Source organism: Haematobia irritans, chromosome 1 (assembly GCF_050003625.1).
Source record: "Haematobia irritans isolate KBUSLIRL chromosome 1, ASM5000362v1, whole genome shotgun sequence".
NCBI lineage: Eukaryota > Metazoa > Arthropoda > Insecta > Diptera > Muscidae > Haematobia > Haematobia irritans.
The window spans coordinates 76,185,289-76,201,528 of record NC_134397.1 but is presented as its reverse complement, the minus strand read 5'-3'; the positions used below and the strand labels follow the sequence as shown (position 1 = coordinate 76,201,528).

The 16,240-nt window shown below is 30.1% G+C and overlaps 2 protein-coding genes and 1 long non-coding RNA gene across 3 annotated transcripts; 2 read left to right on the top strand and 1 right to left on the bottom strand.

The window, feature by feature from the left end:
- Window positions 1–654: 654 nt before the first annotated feature.
- Window positions 655–9,410, top strand: Mms19 (MMS19 nucleotide excision repair protein). The gene is made up of 7 exons (XM_075290820.1): window positions 655–873; window positions 946–1,329; window positions 1,396–1,745; window positions 3,397–4,845; window positions 4,908–5,153; window positions 8,814–8,981; window positions 9,049–9,410. The coding sequence occupies exons 1-7, from the start codon at window positions 789–791 to the stop codon at window positions 9,238–9,240; spliced, it is 2,874 nt and encodes a 957-aa protein (XP_075146935.1). The 5' UTR covers window positions 655–788; the 3' UTR covers window positions 9,241–9,410.
- On the bottom strand, window positions 9,408–10,236 carry rtp (MORN repeat-containing protein retinophilin). Its single transcript, XM_075290821.1, has 3 exons — window positions 10,072–10,236; window positions 9,779–10,007; window positions 9,408–9,714 (listed from the first exon to the last, which is right to left on the bottom strand). Exons 1-3 carry the CDS (start codon window positions 10,112–10,114, stop codon window positions 9,447–9,449), a joined length of 540 nt encoding a protein of 179 aa, XP_075146936.1. The 5' UTR covers window positions 10,115–10,236; the 3' UTR covers window positions 9,408–9,446.
- A 4,056-nt stretch (window positions 10,237–14,292) lies between these two features.
- On the top strand, window positions 14,293–14,801 carry LOC142239288 (uncharacterized). The gene is made up of 2 exons (XR_012722977.1): window positions 14,293–14,547; window positions 14,615–14,801. It is a non-coding gene; the product is annotated as an uncharacterized LOC142239288 (long non-coding RNA).
- The last annotated feature ends 1,439 nt before the right edge of the window (window positions 14,802–16,240 follow it).

Sequence of the window (16,240 nt, the reverse complement as noted above, 5' to 3'; positions counted from 1 at the left end):
TTGTAACAATAGTGATGGCAAAATAATTTCATGCGAATAGTGATGGCAAAATACTATCACAGTTGGCGATTGTTGCTGTGTCACTTACGAGTCTGTAGTAGCGATGAGGATGAAATAGAACTTTGAAATGCTGGCAGGGTGGTTGCGCTTGGCGTTTCACAAAAAATAAAATGGCTCTTCTAACAGTAGTCATGGCAAAATACTTTCATGTACATTTTGTACTTTTTGATATGCTTCCCCCATCACAGTTCGCGATGGTTGTGGTGACATTTACTAGTCTGTGGTAGCGATGAGGATGAAATGGAACTTTGAAATGCTGGCAGGGTAGGGATGTGCGGTATTTTTTTGAAGAAGCGTTGCATATATTTGAATTTAGAGTAAATTGTAATTTCTTGTTTCCATGGTAATTGTCAAACTAAAATACCTCAACTCTGTGTAAAGCCTGAAAAGTTTTACAATAACTAATTAGGAAAACGATTGGGTGGAACATAGTATCACAAGTTTTTACTGGGTAATTTTTACTGAAAACGTACGCAAACAGACCTAATATTCCATATTTTTTCAATTTACTTTTAGCACCATATTATGCAACCCTGATAGAAGAACATGAACAGGGATGTTTTAAATGTCATTTAAGTATGTCATTCTTTTATTATTGTATTTTGGTTATTCCATTCATCGCGTGCATTGACCAATTCCATTAAATAAATCTTTTGTTCGCCCGCATAGTAGATAAGCAATCAGTCCAGCTAACCCTATTCAATTGCATATATTGAAACAAAAGCAAAATGGTTCCTTTGACACAAGCTTCCCTTGAGGAGGCTTTAGATAGTGATATATCTATAAAACAAAAAGCTGAACAAATATCTAAAGGTAAAGAAGGTCTAGATGGAGGCAGTGGGTGGACTATATACTAAGTATAGCTAATGTTTTGAACGATTTCAGATATTGAAAGTAAAAAGTATGACGTCGTTAGCTTATGTGAAAGCTTACAGTTTGCTTTGACCTCTAGCAGCGTTGAACAACGTGTCCAGGGCACTCTTTTGTATTCAAGAGTACTATCCAAATTACCGAAAGATTTTCTGAATGAAGAACAGCTGGAGGTATTGTCTAATTTTTATGCAGCTCGTCTGAAAGATCATCACAATGTCATACCGGCAGTCATTGAAGGAATTGAGGCTCTTGTACACATGCAACATTGCAGAGGAAAATATGTGGTTGCTGTGTTGCAGAGTTTCTTTTTGAATACCACATGCCAGTCGCAGTTACGGAGCGATCGTTACAATTTGTTTCAAATTTTCAAATACATTTCAGAGACCTATGTAGATGGTAAATATTGATAACATTTATGTTTTAACTGGAACATAGCTTACATAATACTTTTCTTCGTTGTAGATTTGAAAGCAATGTCTGGAGATTTTATTTATGGAATAATTAGCTCAATAGATGGAGAACGTGATCCTCGAAATCTAGACTTCATATTTACATTCATGCCAGAATTCATTTCCACATATCCATTGTTGCATTTAAGTGAAGAGATGTTCGAAGTTTTCGCTTGTTATTTTCCCATCGACTTTAATCCATCCAAAAATGATCCCGACACAATAACTAGAGATAACTTGTCCAGAAAACTAACACAATGTTTAGTTGCATCATCGGATTTCGTTGAGTGGACTGTAGCATTGGCTTTGGAAAAATTGGAAAGTGATCTTGTTGTAGCGAAATGCGATTCCCTCGAACTGCTGGTATGTAGAGAAAATAATCATGATTTTACAAACTTCGTCTTGCTTAGGAAGTATTAGTATGTATAAGACAAATAAATTCGTTACTTATATGCTAACTACTTGTCAAACCAATCTGATAACTTAGAAAGTAATTAGCCGGCATAAAGTATTGTGACTGAGTTATTGATTCCATTATATCCACATGAATGTGTATATAGAAAATAGAATTCCAAGGAATCCGAAGTGAGTATGCGAATCTAAGGCAATAAATGGTATTGGTAACGCGATTTCTGATATATGTTTGCATAGTGCGATGATTCTTATTCTTTTAGATTCGCGCAAAGCAAATATAAAGTTTGTAGATATAGCTCATCGGCTGTCTAACATATTCATCGATTTGTATTTCGATCGGTAGTCTATTCTATTTGATTATCCATTATCTTCTATATCCTGAAACAGAGTTTATCGATAGTGGGTGGTGCGGAGCTTTTGTGGGCTGCTTTTATAACGACAAGAAGTTCTACTTGAAATATATTGCAGTTACTGTTGGGCCAAAACATTTTAAAAGGTGGATTGTCAAATTAGATGCAAGCGTCGGCGCCTTCCACATTTTTTATCGTAGGTGGACCTTTGTATATATGTAGCCAGTACATCTAGAGGTGCTGTACCTATGGTCAGTAGAAATGAGTTGGCCTTGCATGACGATGCTGCTGGATTGGATTTCCGGGTGGGATTGCACAGACAAAAAAAATTTAAATGCGCAAATCATTAACATACTTGTTCGAGTGAATGCTGAAACAGATACAAAGGTCGCATTTTTATTCTATATGTAAAACATTACTAGATAAGAGGGTAGATATAAGTCTTCACTAAGACCAAAAAAGAAGCTATAAATATCATAAACTAGTTGAGATTAGTAGCGAAACTCAACTAACAACCACTTCTTCTCATCCATTAATGAAACTGCTGTTAAAATCCAAATTATATAAATAGTGACGTAAAATGAGGCTCCCGTGATAATAGTTGCGATGAGGCCGGAACGATTATCTTAAAAAAAAAAAACAACAACAACCTAACTTACTGGAGTACTGGAGGCGAACACAGGGTTCCCAAGGACAGCAATTATGTTTGGAGTATACAAACAACTCCAAAGGGCTACAACAACAACCGTACATCAGCGCCTCTAGTGGAGAATAGTGTTGAAACTCAACCAATAACCATTCTTTAACTAAATCTAAATCCGGATAACATAATAAAAATGCTCCATAATGATTTTTGAAGTAGGTCAAAAATGTGGACTAGAACTTCCGGCCGATTTAACCCTTGGGTCATTACCCATCACTTTACATTAACTTGAACATAGTTGTTAGACATAAACCACCACCTTATTTCTTAGTTTGCCAAAACTCAAAATTATTTCGTTTATCACCAGAAACCATACCAAAGGCTAATAGAATAAAAATTTAGTCCGAGCTAATATCAACATTTCGGCGTAGTATTACTTCGATTTCTCTCCAAAACAAAATTTGAGATTCGGCCGGGCGTTAGATTTTCCCATTCTATGCTGATCTGATAATCGATATGTGTTGATTTGTGTGTTTAAGCAGTCAAACTCATAAAATGCACATACTTAATATAATTAAATATTTTCACATATTCTATCTATTTTTAGTATCAAGCTGCTTTGAAGTTTCCATGCGAGGCTTTAGAATCACATTTTGAGCAAATTTGGACAGCATTGAAGTCTGAAGTTTTTCCCGGATCTGATAATACCGAAGTTATTACACAAGCTTTACGTACATTACGCTGTATATTGGAACAACCTACCTTAGCTGGAAAACCCGAAATTAGTCATAATTTCCAAACAATTATACTGGGAACAATTTTGCCGCAATTAAATGACGTCAACCATCGTCTCTTCAATCCGGCGGCTACAATAGCTTTAGTCTGTGTTGCGGGAGATCCAGTTTTTGCTGGCGATAAAATCTTAAATACGTTATTAATAAAATTGAAAGATGACTCCAGTCCTGTTAATGATGATCAATGCATACGAATTTACAATATTATAGCACAAATATTTAATATTGTATCGTTAAAGGGTGAATCTGTATATAAAGCCATCAATGCGGACATATGCTCTCAACTTCATGGTCATATAATTGCAAAAATAGGGAAAATTGAGACTGATGTCAATCAAGATTTGCTTAAGATTGCTCTCTCAGTACTTATCGAATGTGCTCCCATGATAAACGAAGTGAATAGAGTTCTTGTGTATAAAGCTCTAATGGCTCTTTTGATAGATGATAGAATGGATTTACAACAAACTCAGCCTTTAGTGGAGAGATTAGGAGCCTTACATCCCATTGAAGTACAATCAAATTGTATTGATGGATGTATACGTAATTTTGGAATATTTTCGAATTTTGTGAAGCAAAAAATTTTAACGAATTTATTGCCACTTGTGAGGCAAATGGCTTTTGCCGATCGTATTATGAATTTGCTGTACCAGCAGATATTCGGTGCTGATGTACACAACGATGTGAGACTTTTAGCTTTGGAAGCCCTGAATCAATTGCTTAAGAATGAAGATAAGCGTTTTATTGCCGATCTTCAGCACAATAGCGAATTGATTGAGAAACTTGTAGATTTGGCACAAAATAATAAAAATCTCACTTCCGCCACATTCGCGCAGATATCGAAGGCTCTAAATGCAATTATCCAGACACTATCGGTATCGGAGCAATATATTGTAGCAACACAATATTTGTACAACTTAAATTTGAAATTGGAGTCTGATTTGTATGTTGTCCAAGGACTACTGGGTTTCCTAAACCAAGAAATTAGTCTCGATGACCATTTTGAACGTTTAATAGATGAACTTACGGAACTCTCTATACAATCGGATAATGAAGAGATGCGAAAAGTGGCCCACCATCTGCTATGCAGTTTGGTTAACAAAATCGATTACAATGATAATAATCGAGGAATTCTCAAAAAGGCTATTGCAAAACTAAAAGATTACATCAAAAAGGAGAATAAAAAGGCTGTGGAAGCTTTGTCATGGATTGGCAGAGGTCTAGTTATGCGTGGGTGTGATGAAGCTGGAGAAATTGTTGAAGCGGTAAGTCTATTTCATTAGGGCTCCTCCGTATCTTGTAATGTTTTGTTGTGTCTTTTTTATAGCTTTCTGAACTATTAGATCATCCATCTTTATCGACTGCTGCTGCTTTGGCATTCGATATAATATCTGCTGAATATCCTCAATTGCATTTACCTCAAGTAAAATTTTTATTTCAACAAAAGCTCTTCCATTTGATATTGTCAAAACTTGGACACAAATTGGAATCATATTGCGAACATCATTTGGTAGCATTTGTCTACGTGCTGAAAACGACACCACATTCTGTGCTGAAGATGAATATTGAAAAGGTAAAGTTGCTATTTGTCTCTTGTTGTAGTTAGGGTTGCATTGAATGAGACACTTCCCGTTTTATGGGATTTATTGATGGAAGACAGCTTTCAATGAATTAGTCGAGTTTAGTGAAGTATAGTGAGACTGTTGATGAAGAGCGTATGTTGTGGAACCTAGACATTCAGAGCCCACAATGTACAATGGAGAGCATGCTCCTCATATACCAATGGTTCAATTCCAATTTCTGTTCACTAGAATTTTTTTTTCACGACGGGTTATCTGTTCACACTTATATTTGTGATTATTTCTAAGTTTCTCTAGAGTGACATGGAGAAATGCCACTAAACAAAAATGCGTAGCTCTGCTGCAAAATTATTGATCTAAAGGTCGGGCTAAACAAAATGAATCTCTGAAATATTAGTTTACGGGACTGAATTTTATTCGGATCTACATCCCATTATATCGAATTAAAAATTGGATTTTTAGATGACCATGGCCTAACCAAACCTTCCTAAAGAGAACTGGAGTTAAGGCTCCTCCCCAATATTCAAATGACCAGAACATATACAGGAAGGAAAAATTGCATGCATGAAACGTGTCAAAATTTTATTTCTATAGAAAATTTTGTCAAAATTTTATTTCTATAGAAAGTTTTATCAAAATTTTATTTCTATAGAAAATTTTGTCAAAATTTTATTTCTATAGAAAATTTTGTCAAAATTTTATTTCTATAGAAAATTTTGTCAAAATTTTATTTCTATAGAAAATTTTGTCAAAATTTTATTTCTATAGAAAATTTTGTTAAAATTTTATTTCTTTAGAAAATTTTGTCAAAATTTTATTTGTATAGAAAATTTTGTCAACATTTTATTTCTATAGAAAGTTTTATCAAAATTTTATTTCTATAGAAAATTTTGTCAAAATTTTATTTCTATAGAAAATTTTGTCAAAATTTTATTTCTATAGAAAATTTTGTCAAAATTTTATTTCTATAGAAAATTTTGTCAAAATTTTATTTCTATAGAAAATTTTGTCAAAATTTTATTTCTATAGAAAATTTTGTCAAAATTTTATTTCTATAGAAAATTTTGTCAAAATTTTATTTCTATAGAAAATTTTGTCAAAATTTTATTTCTATAGAAAATTTTGTCAAAATTTTATTTCTATAGAAAATTTTGCCAAGATTTTATTTCTATAGAAAATTTTGCCAAGATTTTATTTCTATAGAAAATTTTGTCAAAATTTTATTTCTAAAAAAAATTTTGTCAAAATTTTATTTCTATAGAAAATTTTGTTAAAATTTTATTTCTTTAGAAAATTTTGTCAAAATTTTATTTCTATAGCAAATTTTGTCAAAATTTCATTTCTATAGAAAATTTTGTCAAAATTTTATTTCTATAGAAAATTTTGTCAAAATTTTATTTCTATAGAAAATTTTGTCAAAATTTTATTTCTATAGAAAATTTTGTCAAAATTTTATTTCTATAGAAAATTTTGTCAAAATTTTATTTCTATAGAAAATTTTGTCAAAATTTTATTTCTATAGAAAATTTTGTCAAAATTTTATTTCTATAGAAAATTTTGTCAAAATTTTATTTCTATAGAAAATTTTGTCAAAATTTTATTTCTATAGAAAATTTTGTCAAAATTTTATTTCTATAGAAAATTTTGTCAAAATTTTATTTCTATAGAAAATTTTGTCAAAATTTTATTTCTATAGAAAATTTTGTCAAAATTTTATTTCTATAGAAAATTTTGTCAAAATTTTATTTCTATAGAAAATTTTGTTAAAATTTTATTTCTATAGAAAATTTTGTCAAAATTTTATTTCTATAGAAAATTTTGTCAACATTTTATTTCTATAGAAAATTTTGTCAACATTTTATTTCTATAGAAAATTTTGTCAAAATTTTATTTCTATAGAAAATTTTGTCAAAATTTTGTTTCTATAGAAAATTTTGTCAAAATTTTATTTCTATAGAAAATTTTGTCAAAATTTTATTTCTATAGAAAATTTTGTCAAAATTTTATTTCTATAGACAATTTTGTCAAAATTTTATTTCTATAGAAAATTTTGTCAAAATTTTATTTGTATAGAAAATTTTGTCAAAATTTTATTTCTATAGAAAATTTTGTCAAAATTTTATTTCTATAGAAAATTTTGTCAAAATTTTATTTCTATAGAAAATTTTGTCAAAATTTTATTTCTATAGAAAATTTTGTCAAAATTCTATTTCTATAGAAAATTTTGTCAAAAATTTATTTCAATAGAAAATTTTGTCAAAAATTTATTTCAATAGAAAATTTTGTCAAAATTTTAATTCTATAGAAAATTATATCAAAATTTTATTTCTATAGAAAATTTTGTCAAAATTTTATATCTATAGAAAATTTTGTCAAAATTTTATTTCTATAGGAAATTTTGTCAAAATTTTATTCTATAGGAAATTTTGTCAAAAATTTATTTCTATAGAAAATTTTGTCAAAATTTTATTTCTATAGGAAATTTTGTCAAAATTTTATTTCTATAGAAAATTTTGTCAAAACTTTATTTCTATAGAAAATTTTGTCAAAATTTTATATCTATAGAAAATTTTGTCAAAATTTTATATCTATAGAAAATTTTGTCAAAATTTATTTGTATAGAAAATTTTGTCAAAATTTTATTTCTATAGAAAATTTTGTCAAAATTTTATTTCTATAGAAAATTTTGTCAAAATTTTATTTCTATAGAAAATTTTGTCAAAATTTTATTTCTATAGAAAATTTTGTCAAAATTTTATTTCTATAGAAAATTTTGTCAAAATTTTATTTCTATAGAAAATTTTGTCAAAATTTTATTTCTATAGAAAATTTTGTCAAAATTTTATTTCTATAGAAAATTTTGTCAAAATTTTATTTCTATAGAAAATTTTGTCAAAATTTTATTTCTATAGAAAATTTTGTCAAAATTTTATTTCTATAGAAAATTTTGTCAAAACTTTATTTATATAGAAAATTTTGTCAACATTTTATTTCTTTAGAAAATTTTGTAAAAATTTTATTTCTATAGGAAATTTTGTCAAAATTTTATTTCTATAGAAAATGTTGTCAAAACTTTATTTCTATAGAAAATTTTGTCACAAATTTATATCTATAGAAAATTTTATTTCCATAAAAAACTTGTCCACATTTTATTTCTATAGAAAATTTTGTCAAAATTTTATTTGTATAGAAAATTTTGTCAAAATTTTATTTCTGCAGAAAATTTTGTGAAAATTGTATTTCTATAGAAAATTTTGTCAAAATTTTATTTCTATAGAAAATGTTGTCAAAATTTTATTTCTTTAGAAAATTTTGTCAAAATTTTATTTCTATAGAAAATTTTGTCAACATTTTATTTATAACGCTATATTTTGTAATTTCTCCGATTACAAAATATAGCGTTATAAACCATGTATTGAATATTTCTTTCTTACACTGCAAATTTAAGTCAAATCGTAAGGAAATTATAGGAATAGATGTAAAATCGGGAAATCGACCCATATGGGTGCAGCACCAAAAATGAACCACATATATATTTAGGCCCTAAATGACAAATGTAAAAGTTAAACAAAAATTGAGAATGTTTCAAGAGATCGCGGATAGGCCTAAAAATAGATCGCATTTTAATAAAAGCTTCTTTCATTGTTTCACAGATTGGTCCAATCATTTTCAAGTGCTTGGAGTCTGATAACGTGCATACTCAAAGTATATCATTGGACATTTGTGAAAACTTTGTCAAGCATAAGGATGACTATTTCCGAGGACATCTAAGTCATTTAATACCAGCATGCTTGAAACTCACCACATGTATGCATTCTATGGTAAGTGTTAATAACTCTGGCATCATTGTCGAATGCTAAGGAATTTGTTTGTACTTGTTTTCTTTAGAAAATTCGTATATCTGCCTTGAATCTGCTGAGAGACATGACAAAATATCCAACATTTGTACTGTTACCATATAAAGTTGATGTTGTCTTGGAACTAGCTACTGCCCTGGATGATCCGAAACGTTTGGTGCGAAATGCTGCCGTACAGACCAGAAATGCATGGTATATGGTAGGTGCTCCTTCGTCTGAGTAAACACTGTTGAACATATTTCTTACAAGTTTGTAATTAAGAGTTACTTAAGATAGATATTTTGTAATATGTTTGTAAAAAACTATAAAACAAAACGTATTTTTAGAAATTTTTTAAATTTGTAAGTGCAAAAAAAAAACAACACAAAAAATAAAACCAAAACATGGAAATCAGTTCGATTTGTTTTAGTTTATTCGATTTTATAAACATCAGTAGGGGTGGTCACATTGTGATCTTGCCATTAGAGCGCATTTTTGGGCTTTTTGTACTATTTCGGGGCAGCGACGTTTGCGCAACAAACGGCAGTCTTGGAAGTATCCTTCATTGCGGGGGAACCCATGAGAAAAATCCTTATATGTTACTAGGCCATGTCCCCATATTTTTCCACCGCGAAATTCTCCTTCAAACTTCATACCATCAGATCTCCAAAAAATACCAAAACCATGGAACCAGCCGTTCATAAATTCACCTTCGTATCTGCAATTGTGGAGGCATTTTAGAAAAAATCAACAAGCACTAGATTCATGACAAACAACCATACTTGGCTCCATCAGCAAACCACATACAACCCAAGCCATGACTAAGTCCTTCGAAAAATTGCCCATCGTAGCGTGTGCCATCTGCAAATAAGAGATGACCTACTCCATGTTTCATTCCACGTTGATTCCATTCGCCAATGTAACGTGTCCCATCTTCGTAACGCCAGCCACCCACTTTTATTGCACCAGGGGATGTTTCGATACCACCTGTAATGGAACCTGCCCTACCTCCTGAGAAATCGAAAAAGAGTTTAAATTAATTCTCAATTGTTTCAGCGAACTTTTACATTTTTACCAAATTGTTGCTGCTGTTGTTGTGAATCCTCGTATTCATCCATTTTTTGCTATTATTAATCTACTAAATTATATTAAAAAATTATAGAAAAAATACGAACACTTTGCTAGTTTCCTTGTGGTATGGTATTTTAAATGTTTTTCCCCCAATGGCCAATTGTTTACTAGGCATTGGTGGGCTTTGTTTGGCTTCATCGTTTCTCATTGGATTTTTCTTTATTTTCCAAATCTAATTAACATGATTTTCTATTGTCTTTTGGAATGTGGCCATGTGCTAGGTCGAAGACACTTGTTGCTTTACATTTTCGCCAAAACTTGGTGGACGACAACCTATATTCTTATTCTCATTTTCCCTTTATTGTTTATTAATGGGTGCGCATGATGAAAATGTCGTAAGGTATGTCACTGTAACAAAGTTGTGCAAATCCAATAAATTCAATTGTATGTTACACCCGCATAAGGCCAAAATATGCTAAACTAACTTAATTTTAGTAAAAATTATGAAGATCAGTTTCCGTACTCCCAAAGTAATTTTGTTAGTAAATACAGCAGAAAAGTCTGCTAAAACAGCAACAAGAGCTCTGTAAAGGGGAAAGCAGCTGAAATAGCAAACATTGTTTTGCTATTTGGTAGGCTCGACTACACTAAAGTCTTCTAGGGGATATAAAACAAAAATATTGTCGGTTCTTAAATTTAAAAAAAATCTTGTTTTCTGGACCACGAAGTACAAAAATATAACAGCAGACACAGCGTGCTATTTTTAGCAGACTTTTTTTTCTATGAGAGTAGTTGATCCGAATTGTTTATATTGAATACACTTAGTAAAATAAACAAGCAAGTAGCACAATTTTGAATCTAATGAATATTTCACACAAAAAAATTTGTTTGAAGACAGACACAGCGAAAAAAAGTAGAGTCTGCTGAAAGTTGCCACTGTTTGCTTAAATATCAAACTTTCTCTGTTGAAATGCAAACAATTAACCAGAAGAAAAAAATTGGAAGTTGTTCCGGAAACATTTCTTTTTAAGAGCATACTGGGGTCCTCCATTAATTTTTTCCAAGTCCGAAGAAGTTCTTTTGGATCAGTCTTAGAAAATGAGCTATTTGGCGGTTTAAAGTGAAGATTTAAATTATGGACAGTTAATGTCACAAAAAGCACAGAAAATTAACAAAAAAGTAATAACATAATGAAAATAATATTAAAAATTTAAACACTGCAGGGATTTGAACTTGCGCCTGTTGACTTTTTCACTTCCATGGAAATTCTTATGAGGTTTTGCAAATTATTTTTTTCTTTGATTTTCTTCGACCTTTTTATGTTATGTTTTGCAAATTACTAGAATTTTCAACTTTTTATTGAGTGTAAGTGAAAGAAATATATTTCTACAAAGATATACTCCGAAAATAAGAAAATAAAAACGATAAAAAACAATAATTTGAAAAAAATATTTGATACAAAAATTAGCCACTGGCGTTCTTTATTTTTTCATTCATAATATTAAAGAACATCTCGAGAAGTAGTTAGAATGTTATGCCTTGATGTCATTTTACGATCATATCACAAACATTTGAATAGACGTTTTGACGCTTCGTTTTCAATGGCATTTCCCTGCCAGCATTTCAAAGTTCCATTTCATCCTCATCGCTACCACAGACTCGTAAATGTCACCACAACCATCGCGAACTGTAATGGGGGAAGCATATCAAAAAGTACAAAATGTACATGAAAGTATTTTGCCATCACTACTGTTAGAAGAGCCATTTTATTTTTTGTGAAACGCCAAGCGCAACCAGCTTGTTATATTTTATTTAAATAAAGACGAAAATAAAGTTCTGAAAACATAGACATTACGCTTAAAATTGTGAAAGGTATATGGTGAACAATTTTCGACTTTCCAAATAGAATAAAGTGATCGTTTTTCAAATATTTTTCCAGGCACGCTGTCTCCATCGAAAATAAACTGGCTGATAGACGCTGCAATATTTAACTTGCTACTTAAAACTCAACATCATTCTTTTATTAATGCAAAAAATTATGTTAAATGTGATGAGATAAACCGAAAAATGTTATATTTATAAGAAATTATAAATGTTGAATCAAATCAATAAACATCTACACAATCGTGTTTTACTTGACCACAATGATTCTTCTACAATTACCTTAAAATGCACTTTTTCTGATAGTTTGCAGGGGTTCTTATTGGCGTCCTTCGAAATTGATCTAAATAGGCACCTACACGCTCACAAAAAATCGCTTCTGTAACATATACTCCCAAACATATTTTGCTTCAAGCATATACATTTTTGGGTATTGCCCAAACATTTATATGTTTGATCTCTTCCAATATATAATATGTTTGAAAGCATATTGGTCTAAACAATATATGTTTGGGTAGTCTAAGTTCCAAACATTTTGTATTTGCATCCAAATTCAATAATGTTGTCTTCCAAAAAACAATATGTTTTTATAAGGGAACATATAATATGTTTGGAAGCATTTTGCACCCAAAAATATTATATGCTTAAAAAAAATTCTCCCAAACAATATTGTGCTCAAAATTTTATTTATTTATTTATATATTTACAATCATAATGAATTATGAAAATAAACAGGTAATATAGGTGCTAACAACATAGGTTTTCGACCTGAATGCTCAAAATTTTGTTTCTGCCCAATTGTATATTCCCCCACATCTTTCTCACTTCCACGAGATTTTTTAGTTCTTAGCACCTTTTTCTGTAATACAAACATTGTAGAAGAAATTATTCAATTGTATGATTTTTTTATTTTAATTTTACCTTTTGCCGGACGGGGATTCGAACAGCGGACCACACAGTTTGTAAGGATCAAAGAAGTAGCTGATCAATTGCCCAAGGAAAAATAAAATGTTAATTTTGTAATAACAAACAACAACAAATCGTTTTTCAAATATTTTTCCACAAAATAGCGCTCCAAGCTACTAAATACATATATGTTTATAGGCTATTTCTAAATTAATATATGTTTGCATCCAAGCATATTATATTTACAAACATTTTATGTCCCAAACATAATATGTTCTAACATATTAACATATATGTCCCAAACATGTTATGCTAGTTTATGAACATTATATGCTTGCACTCAAAAATATTGTGTTTAAAAATTTGTGTTCCAAACATATAATGTTTATAGCCAAACATATGAAAAACAGTCTTTTTCATCCGTGTAATAATTGCACTGATGAGAAACTTTTTCGTAGTAACTTGGCGTGGTACAACTTCTCAATAGTGACGGCGCTTTTCCGACGAGTTTTTGATGTCGTATATGATTGTTTTCGACGTAGTGGGGATTCTCAGAAGCGCCCCCAAATTCAAAAAATGTTGGCAGGGTATATGCAACTACCGAAGACACCATATTGTAAATAAAATTTACATATATTTTATATTTTCTATGGGCTTTGTTTGTGAGGTTTAGGGGTCCAGGAAAAATATTTCTGCTAGCCACATTTTCATAGAAGTTTAGTGTATGCAAATCGCATAGTCCGTTTAACTAAAAAATATTTTAACTAAAATATAGATTGAGATCTCCGGGCGGGTCAAATATGAAAACGCACGACTTCTTTACAAATGTTATTGCATAATCTTTTAATGTTTCACGGTTTTGGCCTTACTGCAACAGTACATTGAAAAAATATGAACTACCACGCGCGAAAATTGAACTAAATTTTACTCTACATTTTGAGATTTCTTCAAAACGTTGTTAAAATCAGGAAAATTTAATGCCCTGTTGTACTTTTTAACTGCACCTAAAAAAAAAGTGAATCCACCATGGAAGAAAATTTAGGTTTATTTTAGAAAATTTTAACTAAAATAGTTTTCTAATTGCAACATGTTACAAGTAAGATTATAATTTTTGTCAAATTGAAGAAAATTTATTCAAAATAATACATTTTTTTCTGGTTGTTAAGAAAATTTCATATGTTGAAAGAAAAAATTGGATTTAAAAATTGTTAAAATGTCTTTAGCGCTATACGAAGTTCAAGACAGGTACAAATTTAGTAAAATTTACTCATTTGGGAGACTTATGAACTCAATATAAGCAAACTTCTGCCATTTTAGGAAAATATGAACTAATTTATTTTTTAGTAAAATTGTGCACTATATTTCTATACAACTTTTTTTCTTGTTTTTAGTTCACGTCATTAAAGTTAGCAAAAAATTATTCAAATAACCCTGCCAGCATTTCAAAGTTCCATTTCATCTTCATCGCTACCACAGACTCGTAAATGTCACTACAACCATCCTACTGTGATGGGGGGCAGCATATCATAAAGTACAAAATGTACTTCATACATGTATTTTGCCATCACTACTTTTACAAAAGCCATTTTATTTTTTGTGAAACGCCAAGCGCAACCAGCTTGTTATATTTTATTTAAATAAAAACGAAAATAAAGTTCTGAAAACATAGATTTTACGCTTAAAATTGTGAAAGGTATATTGGTGAACAATTTTTGATTTTCCAAATGGAATAAAGTGATTGTTTTTCAAATATTTTACAGACACGCTGCCTCCATCGAATAAAAACACTGGCTGATAGACGCTGCAACATGTAACTCGCTACTTGTAACTCTACATCATCATTAATGCAACAAATTATGTTAAATGTGATGTGATAGTGAAATAAATGTTATATTTTTAAGAATTTGTAAATGATTAATCAAATTAATAAATATCTAAACAAACGTGTTTTACTCGACCACAATGATTCTTTTACCACTATCTTAAAATGTGCTTTTTCTGATTGTTTGGAGGGTCTCTTATTGGGGTCGTTCTAAATTGATCTATAAAGGTACCTAATAATTGCACTCATGCGAAACCTTTTTGTAGTAACTTGGCGTGGTACAACTTCTCAATAGTGACGGCGCTTTTCCGACGAGTTTTTGATATCGTATATGATTGTTTTCGACGTACTGGGGATTCTCAAAAGCGCCCCCAAATTCAAAAAATGTTGGCAGGGAAGGAACATTTGCTCATATTGTGCAAAATCTAATTAAAATCAACTAATCTTCATAAACTAAAATAAAGTTCAGTTGGCTTTAGCGCCCCTTTTTTTTAGGTGTGCAGTTCACGAAATTACATAGAAGAAAAATGAACTAAAAGTAAAGAAGAATATCATTGGCGCTAAATTATGACCATTTTAACCATGCAGTAGTTCATTCTTATTATTTTTGAGAATCGTACGAAAATTTTCATTTGTTTTAGTTCATATTGAACTTATGTGTACGGTCATTGAACTTTATACTCACGTTAAGCTCATACAATTTTTGAGACATACTTAAAAAAAGTAAGCTGTGGAAAATTTCGATAAAAATAATAAAATTTAACTACAAGCAAATAATGTATTTCCAATAAAAATAAGTTACATTTAGCGTTAGTTTAACTACGGAAATGTTTTTCTGTGTTTGCTGTTTTAGCAAAAAAAAAAAAAATCTGCCAAAACAACAAAATGTTAGAAACTTTTTAAAATCTGAAAAGTTTTACAAATTGTTGTTCGCTATACCATGAATTACAAACATACACCGAAGAAACAGTGAACCCACCAGGAAGAAAATTTTCGGTTATTTTAGAGAATTTTGAATATTTTTAAAAAATTTTAACTGAACAGTATAACAAACGCTGGCATCACGCCGATGTCATAAAAATAAGTAAAAATTTTTCAACAAATTCAAGAATATTTATTAGACATAATTAAGTTTTTTTCATTTGTTAAAGAAAATTTTGTAGTTTGAAGGAAAAAATTGGAGTTCAAAATTGCAAGAATGTCTTTAGTGACATACGAAGTTCATGATGAACGCATTTGCAGTAAAATTTACAAATTTAAAGAAATATTGAACTATTTTGTGGAAGACACGAATTTAGTTCATCTTTATCCTTCATTTGTGTATATTTTTGTCCTCGGTTTTAGTTAATTTAACTAATGTACACAAAAAATTATTAGTGTAGAGGAAACTTTCTCCAAACATAATAACTCCATGAACTAAAATAAAGTTAAATTAGCTTTAGTGAAATAGAGAGTTCACTTTTTTGAGTGTATAACAGCAGACGATGTCTTCTCTTCTTTGCAAACCTTTTTTTGTGTGTGTACTTGGGCTCTTCGTTTTCGCATTATATCTTGAAAGTTAATT

Coding starts and splice junctions, on each gene's coding strand:
- Mms19 (XM_075290820.1), top strand. CDS start 789: ATGGTTCCTTTGACACAAGCTTCCCTTGAGGAGGCTTTAGATAGTGAT. Junction 1,746..3,396: donor GCGATTCCCTCGAACTGCTG/GTATGTAGAGAA, acceptor ATCTATTTTTAG/TATCAAGCTGCTTTGAAGTT. Junction 5,154..8,813: donor TGAAGATGAATATTGAAAAG/GTAAAGTTGCTA, acceptor ATTGTTTCACAG/ATTGGTCCAATCATTTTCAA.
- rtp (XM_075290821.1), bottom strand. CDS start 10,114: ATGGATGAATACGAGGATTCACAACAACAGCAGCAACAATTTG. Junction 10,008..10,071: donor ACAACAGCAGCAACAATTTG/GTAAAAATGTAA, acceptor TCGATTTCTCAG/GAGGTAGGGCAGGTTCCATT. Junction 9,715..9,778: donor TGGTTTGCTGATGGAGCCAA/GTATGGTTGTTT, acceptor CCACAATTGCAG/ATACGAAGGTGAATTTATGA.